Source organism: Varroa jacobsoni, unplaced genomic scaffold (genome assembly GCF_002532875.2).
Source record: "Varroa jacobsoni isolate VJ856 unplaced genomic scaffold, vjacob_1.0 scaffold_60, whole genome shotgun sequence".
NCBI classification, from domain to species: Eukaryota; Metazoa; Arthropoda; class Arachnida; order Mesostigmata; family Varroidae; genus Varroa; species Varroa jacobsoni.
Genome location: NW_019212962.1, coordinates 207721 through 224430, shown reverse-complemented (window position 1 = coordinate 224430; position 16710 = coordinate 207721). Strand labels below are relative to the sequence as shown.

Genomic DNA, 16710 nt, shown 5'->3' with positions numbered 1-16710 from the left:
CGCTTAGTAGACCTGCGCAAATAGCAGAGACCTAGTAAAGTTGTGCCTGCAGAAGGAGACTGAATAGGACCTCCCTGCGCACAAGCATGAACAGTAGATATACAAGTTGCACACGAATGAGCGGAACATTATTCATAGGACAGTGCCAAAATTACTGGTGATGTCGCACTATCTGATAAGGGAGAACTGCTATCATTGATGTGCGGTTCGAGAGACTCAATTATGGTAGCTTTTCAGGTAGATGAGACCAACTCCAAATACACGTTATGTTCACGCATTATATATACTTGCCTATATACTTGCACGGCTACATACTTTGTAAGTAAACACATGTCTCTAGGTTATGACATCTGTCTCGTTACACGATCCTTGATCCTTTTTAGGTATAGCTCATCAACTGTAATACTAGTCCTTATGCCTAAGATTGAACATATCGAGCTCTTTAACATAATAATATTACGATTATATTCAACTATAGTCTGCTATTTTTGCTTCTCGTTTATTTTTTCGAAGACCGCCGAGGGGCAAAGTTCTATCGCAGCAACTTCTATCGCAGCCTCCGTGACGAAACAAGTTGTCCTGGTCGCGCAGTTACACGATTACGTTAACTTCATCGTCGCCATTGTGGGTTTTAGATGAGGGCTCCTCTTTCACCGTCTAAAAACAGAGTCGTACATCAGTATAGCAACAAACGTTTGTTGACGTTACTGCAGTAATAGAGTTGGCGGAAGCCTCCGTAGCAGTGACGGCTGATGCGGCAGAAGCTTTCTGTTGGTCGCCGGCTCACAGAAATTAGCAGAGATTGCAATTGCGATTGTATCACTAGTGGCTTCCATCTCTTTGTTGGACCGCTCTGTTATAGTATAATCATGATAGCGCAAGCTATAACTGAACTGCTCTCCACCGCTACTGCACGTCACTAGGTAGGCAACGCCAGTAGCAACTAGAACAGTAGACCGAACAGCAGAGAAAAACACGAGAAATTTCAAAGGTTTTTTTTTTTTTCGTTCGTCATTCTCTGCCGCTGCCATCGTTTTCATCGTCACCACAATGATCACCGTCATCGTTTACTTGAATTTTTTTTTTGTTGTCTTGCTTCTTCATCTTTCCGCCGCTGTCCGATCCTTCATTCTCGTTTTCCTCGACCTTTTTTGTCTTCTTGTAGCATTACCGCCGCCGCTACCGTTCTTCAATTTTTCTACAGGCAAATGATGATCATAATCGGCGGCGGCAGCAGCAGCAGCAACTGCTACCATTATATTTCTGTTTCATGTCTCACTTCTTTTGTGCCTCATTTCACTGGTTGGATATCTCGGATAAAACCCATGGGCGTCTTAACAGCTTCCTCCGCAAAGTGGAGAATAACGTAGCGTCTACTATAGCTCTGCTGGATAATTTTTTTCAGTGTTTTTGGCCTGCTGCTGCTGTCGTGGTGGGTTACTTTTTATTGTTTTTTTTTTTTTTTTTTTAATTTCGGTTTCTAATTGCCCGGTACCGCGAGTTGGGTCCATTGGCCACGGTCTAATCGTCCAGCCCATCAACGCCGCTGCGACCCGTAGGCTGATCGTCGGTTGACTGGTAAATGGCGCCGCGTCTGCTTTTTTCTCCGCTTTCTTTTCGTGTCGTTTTCTTGGCTCTCAATATTTCCCTATGAGAGCGGCCGCCCGAGCATGTGACCAAGCAAAATCATCGATAACGCCGACGGCAGCGCCATAATTTTTGCTATTAAAACAGCGGTTGAAGTTTACTTCTTCTTCCTGCTATAACCTGTTACAGAATTAATCAGAAGCGTACATTTCGCCGGCAGATATTCCAATCAAGAGGAACCATTGATGAAGAATTAACTTATAGCCTTTCGAACTTCCTATATTCGAAACGGTGCTTATGCACATCACCTTTTTCACATATAGTTTTTTTTTTGTTTTTTTTTTTTTTTTTTTTTTATAACGAACCTGGTATCGTAAATTAAAATAATGCATAAGAAAAACTAGCAGAAAACCCTATGATAATGGAATGTCAGAAAAAAAGTTCAAGTTATTGATCAATTGTTGCCAATTTTCGACGTCGGCGTCCTAATTTCCCGGGCGACAGATGAGGAATGTAGGCAATTAATTAATCATTGTTTACTAAATGACTCTCGCTGCACATATTCTACCGCCATCGTAGAATGGACGCAATAGACGATATTTATATAGCTGCAAAAAATAATTTGCTCTTCTATGTACACATATACGTATATCTATTGCAAGCCGATTCTATTTACGCTGTCTGCTAGACATTAATGTTACTGTCGAAAGATGTCGTTGATAATTCTAGTAGTGAACAAGGCTTCTCGTGGAAAAATTACTTATTCCCTACCATCTATCTATTTTCATGCAAGGTCCGTATTAGAGGGGACATTGTCCTGTTCAGCTGACCGTTCCTACAATCATATTCCATTTCTTCACATCATCAAGTACTCACTACTGACTGCTTCACTATCACACACTGACCATTGACAACTTGAGTTCCCAATGGCAGCGGTAACCCAAGGTGCAAATTAACAGCGATGCCGAATAAAATGAACATACAAATGCAGCACTGAACGATAATAAAAAAAACAACAAAAAAAAAAAAAAAAAAAAAACTCGCTGTGCAGTTACCCCCTCGGCAGCTGGACAGAGTGAAGAAGAACACCAATGTCAACAACGCAGTGAATGTAAAATTGCCAAAAGTTTTGCTCTGCCTTCTTTTTCCCTTTTCAACCTTCCTCTCGTTCTCACGTAAGTTCTTACTTTATATAATGATGGCAATCGGACCGTGGTGTGTATATGCAGCGTTGTGCGTTCGAGTTGGGAAATAATTTGGCAGGTTGTCGGTCGTAACAAAAATGGGCTCTTTCGTTACTCTTAGTATCAGCCGAAAGCCACCAGTTCGTTCCAAAAAAACAACAGTCAACTCGTTCTGGTAGACAACGGCGCGTCATTTCCAATCCTTTTGCGCTGGAAGAACACCCCCACCCCTCACTAAGATTCAAAACTTCATTGTTTTTCCGAAATTGATATTACTGCTAGTTTTTACGCGACACTTTGAAAAATCTAAGCAATAAGGCAAACCGGAGCATCCTCAATAAGCAGGCTCAAAGATTCAATAAATTTGCTCAGGAAGCCCTTTTTGCTACACCTAGGTTTTGAATACGAAAATGAACGGCCGCTTTAAAAAGGAATATATCTGTTAGTAACTGGGTCGTCCAGATAAGCTTCAACAGTTACTTTTTGCACCTTTTAGACTTTTAGACGTTTTGAGCCCTAGCAATTTTGCGACGTTTGACCCGCTACCAACCCACAATTTAGTTCTGTCAGAAGTTCTTGTATGTGGTGCAGCTAAACGAGGTTTTGCCGGGTTCTGGCTTAGCAGTATCGCTTGACGCACGGTTACTGTCACACAATGATTTTCTAATGCGGAGAAAGTATGCTTTCAAACTTATTAGTTAGTGGTTTAGGATTTGAATTAACCCTATCATTACGGTAAATGGAAATTATAATTAACACACAATGACATCTGTTCTTGTTTGTGTAGTTTCAACAAGATAATATAGGAAAACCTTGTATTTCACCGCGCCACTTTGTATATATATACTATTTTCGATTATTATTTGTCCTAGTTTAGGCTGCATAGTGAACTAGATAAACTAGATACACAGCGTCGAACGTGCGTCCGCTTTGAGAAACGTTTTCCAGTATTCCTCACACGTAAACTGCTAAGCAGAAGCGTGGTAAAGATATAATAGCTAGCGACATTATTTTAGCACTGCGGCGAAGTCCACACGAAAAGTTGCCCTCATTATTATGTGGCATTAAGTTCGTTTCGAGCAATTAAAACAACAAGCGGTACTAGCGGTTTAGATATAGACAAAGCTTTCGGCATCAGCTGTCATATGGGATGTGGGCGAATTATATCGAATCGCAGCGTTGGTATATATCGGAAAGTTCCTCGTAAACTCGTAACGTATGTTCCATTCAAGTAAATAAATCTGTCTCGGCACTGCGGTTCCATTTCTTCTCTATCACTGTTTGAAGCTACCCGCAGAAAGTAGATGGTGGCCGCCTACTTGTTTGACCCATTGCTTTGGGGTTGTGGTACCAATTAAAGATCATGGACTTAAGTTAAGTAGATTTGTAGTTGGTACCTTCCGTGAAGGTGTCCGTCCGGAGCGTTTCATCATATGCCAAATCTAGTTAACGCTGTCGTTGTCGTTGCCGTTGCCGTTGCCGTTGCGTTTTACTTGCGGTAAGCAGCGCAAGATGACGGTAAACGACGCCCACTTCTCAACGCTGAAAGCAGCGCTTTTCAATAACTGGTAGACCGCTGTCTGCTGCTGCTGTTGTTAAATTAAAGAATCTTTTCCCATCTCACAAGCTTCCCGATTCTGGGGAGCCCTGTACGTTGCAGGTGGTCGACACGGACGTGGGAGAGCCTTAATAAGAAGAACAGACGTTTTGCATGTGAACGCAAAACGCATTAACAGGGGCCAGGCAGCAACACATACGACAAATGTAATCCAGAAGAAAAACAGTAAATGACTTTATCTTCATATCAGTCGATTAGAAGACTTTTTGATCCTTGACAAAATTAAGATCGATATTGGCCGAGTTATAAAAAAAAATAGTTCTATATGTTTTCTAGTCGACTCACGCCCGATAATTAAACCAGCGACGTCAAGAGCGAGACAGATTACGTAAGACAGACAACCGCAGGATAATTGTCTAGTCTATTTATTTCACATTAAACGAGGACGACTTCTAAAACGTAGTGGTATTATGCTCCCAATGTTTTTAGTACTCGTATCCATCCGATCCCTAAGCCCATATACATATACATGCTTGTTCGTATTTTTTGTTTGCTCAGGTTGATATAATCAATATATATATATATATATGTATGTATGTATGTATGTATGTATGTATGTATGTATGTATATATATATATATATATATAGAGAGAGAGAGAGGGGGGGGGGGGAAGAGAATCGTCTCCAGCCAAAAAGTCAGGCATATCTCCAGCCCTATTTATTCGATTACTCCAATTCCAATTGGCCACTCTACAAGCAGCACACAAACTTTGTATCGAATTCCAATTTAGCAGCAGACTGCGCTCACGGCATTTCCACCCTGGATTCATCCAGAAATACATGGAGTCTTCCGTACGAACCATCATCGGTGCCGAATACTACACATTGATGTCTACTGCTGGCGTCGCTCCTGCCGTCGGAGCGTACAGAAACAAAAGCCCATTGGAGCAAAAGAGGAAATGACAGCAAGAACGAGACTGAGATAAACTGACTGACAGTACGAAACATCAACACATCGGCGACTGCAGCGGACGACCAAATAGGCGTCGTTACCAATCGTCAGAGTGTTCCTGCAACTGGAGAAGCATTGCTGCCTGTTGTACCTGCTCTGGCGGTATCGGCCGTTACGATCGCGTCGGGTGAAAAATGGGCTATATTTTCACTTTATAACATTATATCCGCCCAAACAACCGAAAAATAACAAAGCCACCGCGTCTGCCCTGCTGTGATCGGCCCTATCGACTCGAGACGCCCCTAACGGAGGTGCAAATAGAACGCGGAAAAGGGCAGACAACACACACGCAAGCAAAAAATATTGAAAATGGAGTTAAATACGAATACGAAATAGTCGAAACGATTGGTTTATCCGATTATTGTCGCTCTTCGTTCGCTCGGCTTTTTCACGCAGACACACGCGTACACATACATACATACATACGTACGTACGTACATACATACATACCCGTTACAACGGCTCTTAGTCTGTACGGTGCGCCGCGTCCTTTTCTTTTGACCCCGATATCTATTCGTCGTCTAGTTTTTTTTTCTGTCTCGTTCGCTGTATCGGCGTTGGTTACCTCTGCCATTCTTTTGGTTAATTTTTTTCTTTGCCAATCTTTCCTGTTAAACTTGAAAATAATGGTAGATTCATTGAATTTTGCTATCCTTATTATTGCGCTGCTACGGTACTTCTCCTCACATCGCGCAATATCCCGTTATTACGTCGCGGTACTTTTGCCAAACCGTTGTCATCGCTCTCGCAGCTGCCGACACGCTGATTGCCCGTCTCCGTGGTTGTATATGCCACATCATGCTATCAGCTTCTAGCTATGGCAAAGGGCGTTTAAAAATAATGCCATTATAAACCAGCATTCGGACTCGATTTCCTTTCCACAGCGGCGATGACGACAGTAACTAAGGGCAGGACAACGCGGATAACTCCCCTGATGGTCCCGGGGCTGGGAGTAGAATCTCACGACTTTTCTTTCGTCCGGGCCTGCTAGCTTGCTCGCTTATTCGGTCGCCCGCGAGCTAAAAAAGTGGCCAACAAAAGCAAATTCCGAAACAACAACGACAATGAGGCGACGATGGTTGGATATTTCCTGCGTTTTCTCTTTCTCTCATAGTCTACAGCTTTGTCGCGGTTCTCTGTTTTTATAGATATGTATATATAGATAGATAGATAGATAGATAGATATGTAAGAGTGAAAAGGAAGACAACGATGTCTTGGTGTAAGATCAGCTCTTTGAAGCCTTATTTTTCATCTATTTCAATGGTGTTTATTTAGTTTCTTCAAGCGCGAAAAAAAATCGCTCGAATGGCTAGCGCGGGGTAATCGCACTGCAGATTGCTTACATACCCGGGGGCTGAGAGGGCGGCGGCCGAGGTTGGGGGGTAGTTGGTTAAACCGAAATGCATGCTTTCTTGTAGCGTAATTCCGCGGACATGGCGATGGTCAGTAATGTTCTTCTTAACGATATGCGTACAGCATCAAAAGAAAAGCAGCAAGCGAGGCAAAAAAAAAAAGGACTTTCATAAGAAGTAAAATGGATACAGAGATAATGAGTGCGGATTGTGTGACCGGACATCTCTCTTGCTAAGGACACAACGATTAGATATGTTTAGCGAAGACAATCGCATAGAAAGAAGCCTTATTAAGGCCTAACTTTACGCGAAATAGATTTGTGAATATCTATGTTAGGTATCAAAGCTTCATAAGCTCTAGTAGTAATTATATTATACTTCGTTAAAAACCTGATATAGACCATCTTTGCCATGATCATCAAAAACGTCCCCCCTGAGAGTCATCGTCGTGTGTTTCGACTAACGGCTCTGACCGAATTGTGTGCAGACAGAACGGAGTTGAAATTCAAGCGCGTACAATTCCTTGTGATAGTATTTCAGTTGACCTTTTTACATTGGGCAGTTAGTCATAGTCGGTGGCGGAAGTCAATCAGTAGTAAAGATTGCCGTATCCATTATCACCTGTTTAGTATATCGGCCTGTATATGCAAACATCTACTTACCTCGCTCGTTGATGGCTTTGTTCCCGTTAGTCACATAAAGGCTTTTGACAGCCCTTGATACCACCGGTATGAATATCGCCGATAACGAAATATATAACAACAATACGAATGCAGTACTAAAACCCTGGTGCAAGTACATAGACAAGGGATTTGTCAGTTTATTTAATTCCTTTAGCATGTCTGACCGTTTTGTGTTTACCTCTACGTTTCTCTGTAATTACTATTATAGCATTATCTGTTTTACTCTTCCCACCGCTGAATGTACTCGCGCGAGCGAAAATCTAACCAAGAGACAAACGCCAACAGCCAGAGCAACGACGCTTACGACTATCGGACTATTTCCGTCTCCGACCGATATACCACTTCTCTCTGGAGCGCCATACTATATCTACCACCTCCAGATCTGCCCCGACCATACCTCGTGTCTATCTGTCTGTACTATTATGCTCTATCTGTTCTCATTTCTTGTTCTTTTGTCGTCCAAACGTGAACGCTAGTTCTTGTCGATCTCGGTCGTGGACGACGTGAGAGCAGCGAAGAAACGCGACCAGATCGAGCTCCGATAGAGTTCACTGTACTAATCCACCAGCCACAGCAGTTAACAGAACAACAGCACGCCAAATAAACCGAGCGAGATGCATGTAAAACGTAACTGTAGAAACACCTCTTCCAAACGAGCGCCCCGACTACCTGGTCCAACGCGACACTCAGTCGCTACTCTCGGCGACGCAGACACGAATAGATTCGTAGCTCTACACTCACTCACCCGGTTCGGAAGTTTATCAGACAAAATAATACAACGTTTCCCAGACCAGCAGCATCAGCCGTCTTCGAGCCGCTGGATAATTCTCACGAGCATTTTCGAACGATCAAAAAAGAACAAAGTAAACGTGTAGGAACGTTGAAACATCGACAGAGATCAGCGTTCATATTGTCGTCATATTGACGGTAATGTTGCTGAAACATTATTAATTAGATACGAACCGTACGCGTCGCATGGAATTGCTCTGCGTGAAACAGACAAATAGAGCAAAAATCAAGCAGCGTGTTTTATATCAGTCTGTATAATGTTTATACGTAAAACAAACGACTGCTATTTGCCGTCAGTGTTTCAGTAAAAGATACACACCTTAAAAGTTCGCTCGGGACACGGTATGTCATTGGGGTAGCCTGTTTTCACAATAGACGATGCTCCATCATCGCATCGAGTGAATAGCTATGCTAGTTTAAACACAACGAAAAGCCGTAATGGACGAATCGTTCAAGGGGGTGTGTGTGAGGTCAATTTTAAAAATGGGCCTCTGAAATTTGAGGAAATTCGATTAAGAAGCGGAGTCACTGTAACAATGTGCTGTTTTCAGTACTCGTAAGCAGTAATAATAGATATTCGTTTTCTAAACGTTAACAAGAAGCACTGCGCGTTATCTGAACACGCTCTCAAGGGCACGCTCTGTCCGTCTTGAACTATGACAGTCTGCTGAGACATCGATACCGCCAGTGGCCTGCTTCCTTCCCACACCCCCGCACCCTGGAGCGGCGGTTGCTATCGCGAAACTATTCTCCCACGATAAAATTTACTAAGAAAATGAGATTATCGCGACAATATGCCGGATACAATTTAGTAGCATACGTTCAAGTTGCGTAACAAAGTGGAACGTTGCCATTACCGCAACGGCTGTAGAGTCTCGTTCGATCCGAGGCGGCACCATTCCACAGCAATCTGAACTATGCTATTATATTAATAACATATTTCGATACGTTCAACGATTTCCGAGAGTTTCATCAGATTGTGTGGCATGTTTATAACTTTAACCAGCTATCCGAAGTTGAAAAGATAACTAAAATAACACCGACTGATATTGACAGCCGTCGTAGTGTGGTAGCCGTTGTATTCCTCTTATTGAAACCACGTTAGCTATTGACCTCATCAATGGAACAATCTTTCAACAACGAGCGTTTCGATACACGACACATCTTCCTCGCTCATAGCATTGATCGGTGCACGATCTATTCATCTATATAATTACAGGTACATGATTTACCTAATTTATTTCACTCAGGTCGAGCTTCGGCATATGTTCGATTCATAAAATTTTTCTCAATATAGACGAGTTAACTGCTGTTGGTAAAGAAAGAAAAGAAGGCCAAACATTGAATGATGCTGATTCGATTTACGTCGCCTATTTTCTCTTCAGAGAGGGTGATGAAGCCAACATCTTGTTAGGGCTCGTTAGGACGTATCATAGCTCGCCAGCGGCCATTAACTAGACTATAAAGCCGAGGCAGTGTTCCGCACGTACGGGCGTATGTCTCCTTTGTCTCATTCAGCTAATACGAACGTGGTAAATCGCCAGCGTATCCGCCCCCCATGACTTTTCTTACTGCGATATTTTATATTAAGCGCAGCAGCTGCCACTGTAGTGTTCGGGATGTACCATTTTCTCCCTGTTGCAGTGCTTCAAAATAACACAGTGTTCAATCGTAATCACTGGACTTCATCGCAATGAAAACTCAATCGGCTGTCTGCGGGGGTGGCTGGATATGAGATTCATACGTTAGCGGTACGGTCACAGCTGCCAGTCCCCTTAACAGCATTACCCGCCTGGCTCGACCTATCGATAGTGCCTCTGTTCCGCGCTAAGTTTTCCTGCCTCTGGTCGCCAATAGTCCTTCGATTATTTCTAGGTTATATACATTACGCTTTCCTGTTTTGCCCACAAGACTCACCTAGACGGGAAAGGTTCGCATACATTGTCTGCTGCGAACCGTTTATAGGGCAAGTGTGGGGTATAACGACGGAGGCACAAAGCATAATTCTAGCTAAATAAAATCGTCGAACAGACCTTATTCTGCTTTTATGCGTAGAGAAAGTAAATTGGAACACCTTTTCCACGTTGTCCGCCATATCACATCAGTCGAACACTGCCACTTCACGGATTTCTAATGGTGTTAATAACTGACTGTAAAAACAGAAGTTCACTATAGTCTAAGCTGATTAGATGTGATAACATCACCATTATTAGTGCAGTAGCTTCTTAAAAACAGTCTACATTGAATTTCGATTCGTTATCTCTACTACATGAGATATATTTTGATAATGCCGCTTGAACATCGCCCATTTCTTGTTACCTACCGCACTTGTAGCTTTTTGGTCGTCCGTCTTTGGCTCTATCTGAAAATTCGTTGTTGCTGTTAATTCCTTTTTTCATTCCACTATGGTGTTGTCGTAGAAAGTTGTCGAGCGTGAACGTATGCGTAGCATGAACATTATGTCCTTCTAGCGGCCGATCATCAGGAAGCGGCAGTAGTTGTCGTTTGTGTGCGTGCGTGCGTGCGTGCGTGCGTGGTGTTAGTCCGTGGTTGTAAGCAGCGCTGTCTTCGTTCCGAATCGGATCGAACCGAAGACTGAAGAACAGAAGGGGCTTGGTTATCTGCCTCGTGATACTACCTCGCATCGAATTCCGCCGCTACTGCCTGCCGACAAATAGTGCCTATGATATGCTATGGCAGGTCAGAAGCTTTGCCTAAACAATTCGGAATTAGCCTTAACAAGTCAACGAAGCCACGCACGGAAACTGCCCAAGCTGACGTTACGTTGTGCAATCGTCAACCGGCAACGGCTCGTCAACAACAGACCCAGACAACGAATGGGCCAAGGTTCGAACTAGTTTCAATTTGTGTTTTTATACACTGCCAACTGCAGGACAACTCTAGGCGGTACTCGATTTGAGAAATTATCCATTGAACCATTCGGCGTTGTCTTGTATCTTTGCTAGTACAGCTGTTACTGGACCAGCTTCTGCCTTGGCCTGAGGAGCCTGTCTTTGGTGCTGCCACTACTGATGTCCAATCCATTCGCTTGTCGCTGTCGTCCCTGGGCTCGTGCGCCATCATGTATTTTTGTCGATCTGCCGGTGTCTATCTGTGCGTGCCTGACCGTTGGTCGATTAGAAGCAGCGTTTAAATCGAATCATTCCGAAGTCAGTGTCGTACGACGCGGCCGATGGCTGGCGTCACTCGATAGTCCGAGGCGGCAAAACGCGGCAGATCGAATACGGCGGCCGCCACAACGGCAGCAACAGCAGCAGGAACTGCTGCTCCAAGTAATCGAATAAGATCAACCAACGTAGAAGAACCGCTCTTGTTAATATATCTATGTATTGGATCGCAATGAAAGCGCCGTGCGACGTTCGGCATATTGTTGTTATTGCTGGCTGGTGTTGCTGGACCAGCGGGTGATCCACCCTTTCTAATAGCATCGACGTAAAGTAAATGAAAGTCACTGCGGTTGATCTTGGCTTCAAACAAAAAGAAGACGCATTCATGTAGGCTCGGTGTAGGCCAAGCCGTACGATGCTGACGCTTTGAGCTGGCGTGTGCTGATGGCATACAGCAGGCCGTTTTGCAATGAACACCGGCACAATTGGTTCTGTCGTGTTTCTTTTTTTAGCTGGCCGCGAACCAGCTGATTTACCCTGGCACTGTCGAAAGTTACGGTACTCATCTCGGCATTGCTTTGGTTATTGGGCCGGGATTAACTATCTAATTCGCCATGCCACGCATTTCTGTCACTATCGCTGCGAGGTAAGCCCACTTCAGGAGCGTATGTACAATCATATGCTCGAGGAGTGAATGAAGGAAAGGATGTCTAAGCGTCAACCATATCGGTAGGCTACAATCCTTCCCTATGTCGTACAATTATGGATATTCATATGACGATAATACACGCCCGTGTGATTTAATGCCTATTAGCTTGCTCTGCTATGACTCTCGGTTCTGTGCATACATATGTGTATATATACGCGCCTATATTATTAATGTCCATGGTTTACGTCTGACAACAACAGTCTGCGAACGACCCGTGTGCCTGTAAGGCCCGTCATACAGTTGATCGAAGTAGCTACGATTAAACTTTACTAAACTGAAAATATCTATTTCCAATCGAACATTGCGTATTTTTTTCTAGGGCATTTATGTACGTAAATCGACCGAAGCTAACGTGCTGTTTACGTATGATGACTATCGTACACAGGTCATCGTATACGGAGCTCGGAGTGCCTTAGTATCACAATGTTTCATATAGCTGTAATGATATTGATCTAAACGTGCCATTTCGACTAAAAAAAAGGTACATAGAGATGCCTTTTGTTTATTTAAGGACTAGCTTATTGAAATCACTGTGCGAACGTGCGAGCGTATTGCTCGGAGCTACGCTGAGGGTATTAGCGTCGTCGGCGCAACCTTCATCTGATCGCATCTCCGCCAATCACCGATCGAGGCCTCGAAGACTTGGCCTGTCGTATGATTCGCTTTTGTCTTCTTTTCCTGCTATAGATTCGCTAGGCGCTATCTATAAGGTCGCTATCCTATCTGTCCTTCTTACGAACACACGGCAAATAGATGACTCCGCCTCACAGAAAACTTTCTTGGGCGAACTTTACTGAACAAAGCATTTTTCAATTTTTTTCACTCTTTTTCTTTTGTCGCACCTCCCAACTAACTCGGACGCTGCCGCCTTTGTCGCCTCTTGTAGACTCGAATAGCTGTTAGAACTAAACTAGGTTAATCCCTAACAGAGGCTTATGTCCACGCCACCCCGACCACTAAGCCGTCTATGCCTCCGGTGACATCAACCTGAGACGCGTCAATCTGAACGCCAGAGAGGATCATCCCATTGTATCTAAGGAAAGCGAAGGCCGCTAAAGCAACAGGCCCATTGGGCTCTCTCAGATGGTATGGGGCTCATGGCATGCATTCTTTGAAAAGGTCAACGCCAACGAAAATTTGCCATTGATTCATCAAACCAATTTCTAATACTACTTATACCTGATCCCAAGCTATACTATATTGATGCTAAAAACTATATATGACACAATACAATCATAATCTTATGATCACGAAGCAAGCGTACGTAAGGATTCTGTATTCTTCACTTTTATACATACTTATTTTCGACTAGCATCAAGAATTACTATAATGCTTTTATGCATTGATACGTACCAGGGGCAAACGCTGAGGAAGTATTCTGGTTTTGCATTGAGTGCTTGAGAAAACCCTCCGCCACCTCGTTAAGTCCATAAAGGGAGAGTAGTTCCTTTAACATCACGTGGGTAGTATGTGTCGTAGCAGGCAGGACCGTGGCACCGTGAAGTATTGGTCCTGGGAGGCCAGCACCGGGAGACGGTGACGCAGGCGGGGTCTGGGACCTTTTCGAAGGTTCTGGCCCGCTCAGATCAAGAGGTGCATCCGAGGTCACTGAGGCCGACAAAGCCACCTCGTCCTGCAACAAGGATGTTGTTAAAAGAGTCGATATCCGCGAATAAACGGCCACGCCGACATATGTAAGCAATTTCTTGTTCATCAAATCTGGTCTATACGGCTTTCAATCAAATTACGACAGCCATGCGAAATTGACACAGACTCAGCCCTTTCTACATATTTGCCTCTTAATTAACTCTGTAAAAAAAAAAACGCGCACAATATATGACGATGTCGATGACAATAATAATAATTCAACTGTTTTTGGCTATTACTGTGCTAGCTGCTGTACCTGCTGGATGTTTTTGGGCTGAAAGTTTTTGCGTTTATTCAAGCTACGACTTGCTAGCTGAAGTTGATTCTGAAATGCCATCTGCTTTTGTTGTTGTTGTTGTTGGTGTTGCAGCTCCTGCAGTTGGTCCTGCAGCTGTTGAGATAAACGTGCCCGACTGGTTGCGTCGTCTGTTGCAGACGGCGTTGTCGTCTGCTCTCCATGTGCATCGGCTTGTAATCCAATGCGATCCACGTCGGTCATTCCGTTATCGGTATGACCTAGGTCATTGCTATCGGGGACATCGGAGGTGGCGTTGTTGTTCTCGGAAATCCGCCTTGGAGAGTTTGGGGATGACTTACTGCCAGACGGTCCGCGCGGTGACGAGGGACACGAGCTTTCCGATTCCGAGGCTTTCGCTACCGTTGGACTTGCTTTATTTGTCTTAGTCGTTGGCGAGACGGCTATGGGCAGATTCACAGCCGATGATGATGATGACGTTGTTGCTATTGTCGTCGTCGTCGTCGGAGCAATGTCGTCGCTATTGATGTGGTTATGATTGTGCAGATGCTGCTGCTGTTGTTGTTGTTGTAAGGCAGCTGCTGTGGCAGCAGCCGCGACGGCGGTGCACGAGGTCTGCACGAGCTGGGCCAGTTGGACACTGCCCGGCTGTACGACGCTACTCGGCGCCTCGGTCGCCAGCTGCAGCGGCATTGCGGTCATACCACCACAGCCACAACAACGACAGCGAGAATTCGACCGGCTGTAACCGACATCGGACTTAGGTGGACAGGTCACGAGTTGGCCTAGGCACCGTAGGCTATTGTTGATCAATTCTATTAGGTAAACAAAAAGACAGAGGAAACGCAAACGAGTTAATATGAGCTAAATCCATTATACCTGGGTTAGTAAGTATATGATTTGTTACGTAGCGATTATATAAAAATACATAGACTTCCATGTTTCTTCGCATATTGTGTAATGTATGGCGCCTGCTGGAACAGATGTGTGTATGTTGGCGCTTTGAACTCGTGCTGTTGTAGATAGGGGCACTATTACTAACTCATACTGCTATTGACTTATCGATGAGTTGGTATTAAATCACTTTTCCTATGCAGCCGCCGTTGCTCATGACCGTTCAATACTCATCATCTTGGTTAAGCCTGCGTAGACATAGACTATTTCCGTTATATTATCTGGGCGTTCACAGTTCACCATTTACCATATATATATATATATATATATATATATACGTTATATACACACATATATATATATATGTTAATGCAGCATTCAAAGAAAGATGTGCGCGGGTGCACGACATCGACGACGCTGTCGAAGTTCGCAGCAACGGTGGCAGGTGGCGCACACGATCCCATCACTAGCACTAACGCTTCGCTGAGCCGCCACTGCACGGAAATTTCGCGCTTGACGACGCTAATACTGCTGACGACGGCCGAGTTTTCGATACCCTTTTTCATGCAGCTTCCTGCGTGATCGTCCAAAGCGTCCTTGTTGGCGACCAGGCGCTGCCTCAATGGAAAAAAATCCAACTGCCAATTACTTCGGTTGGCGTTGTCAGCGTGGATGTTGGTGCTGGTTATTCTATTTGTTATTGTTACATAGTTAGTTTGCTCGTAGGTCCTACGCAGGGTAGCTCGAGCAGGACAAGGACGATATCTGTACGTATGTGTCGAAGTGTTCGTGCAGGCAAAAGCAAGTGAATGAGCGTGAATCTGAAGGGAGAACGCATGCGGATAGAGAGGAACAGCTGTCGTTTCAGTCGTTTGATGAGCAACTGAATAGACACCACTATGCTGTTATTGTTAAAGGTCACACGAAAAACACACAGCGTTGTATATATGTATGTTTGTACATTTGTTTATAGGGAGGATATTTCGTTGACAAGGTGGAACTGGGTTCTGACCGAGCCTCGAAGATCGCCAGAAATCGATTTGGTTAAATAGGCATTTTGGAAAAGGGACGCTTGTTGAGGGCGTACGAACAGCACGATGTTACACATGTGACGACAATTGCGGTACGAGCGCTTGCGGTAGCCGCGATAAGAAGCGTTTATCATGTAGCCTCCCTTTTATTCTACTGTTTGTTATTGCAGATCGACCAAGTGTTTGCTCTTTATCTGGATTATCGAAAGCCAACGATAAACTAGCGCTGATAACGCTAGTAACACTAATCATCGAATATCAGTTAAATAAAATGATGACAAAGTCGTCATTTTATGAGCGTGTCATGTGGTTTAAACGTAATACGTTAGGTTGATCCCTACAACTTTTAGCGAAATTCTCAATGAAAGAGTCCTCTACGAATCGAACAATCCAGCTTATCAATGCTTTAGTTGGTAATTTCGAAGAGTCAGTAATTATAAGAAAGACATATATTGTTTAAGAATACATGGTAAGAAGCAGACCAAGGCCATATATAAGTCTTATCCTGATCTAGCCTATCGTTAACAGACTATGAGCGACTCCTGTATGTTCAAGATACCTACTCTGTAATCAACTAAACATATAGCAATATATATATATATATATATATATATATATATATATATGAATAATAATCAGAAGAGTTTGCGACGTCAAAATGGCGCAAAGACTGTGACAATTTGCCTTTAGTTAACCACCTACAACAATGCACAGGCCAAACAAGTACATTTTTCCCCGAATCGTGAATTTTGACGATTCTACGATGGTATTATAACCTATAGTGCAATGATTGCCGTTGTATAGGCGATTCTGTGGTGTTACAAACACTCTTTTTATGAAGACGCGATGAATCATAGAGCAGCCTCAATGGAAGCCAC

General features: G+C 43.8%; 1 protein-coding gene across 1 annotated transcript in view; it reads right to left on the bottom strand.

The window, feature by feature from the left end:
* Positions 1-14708, bottom strand: part of LOC111261184 (zinc finger protein castor homolog 1) — a 76908-nt gene extending 62200 nt beyond the window's left edge. Inside the window, exons 1-2 of the mRNA XM_022834487.2 lie at positions 13908-14708; positions 13358-13637 (exon numbers count right to left, since the gene is read on the bottom strand). Of these exons, the coding sequence (XP_022690222.2) occupies positions 13358-13637; positions 13908-14609 (982 nt within the window). The 5' untranslated portion in view covers positions 14610-14708. The remainder of the gene's footprint in view (positions 1-13357; positions 13638-13907) is intronic.
* Between the last annotated feature and the right edge of the window lie 2002 nt (positions 14709-16710).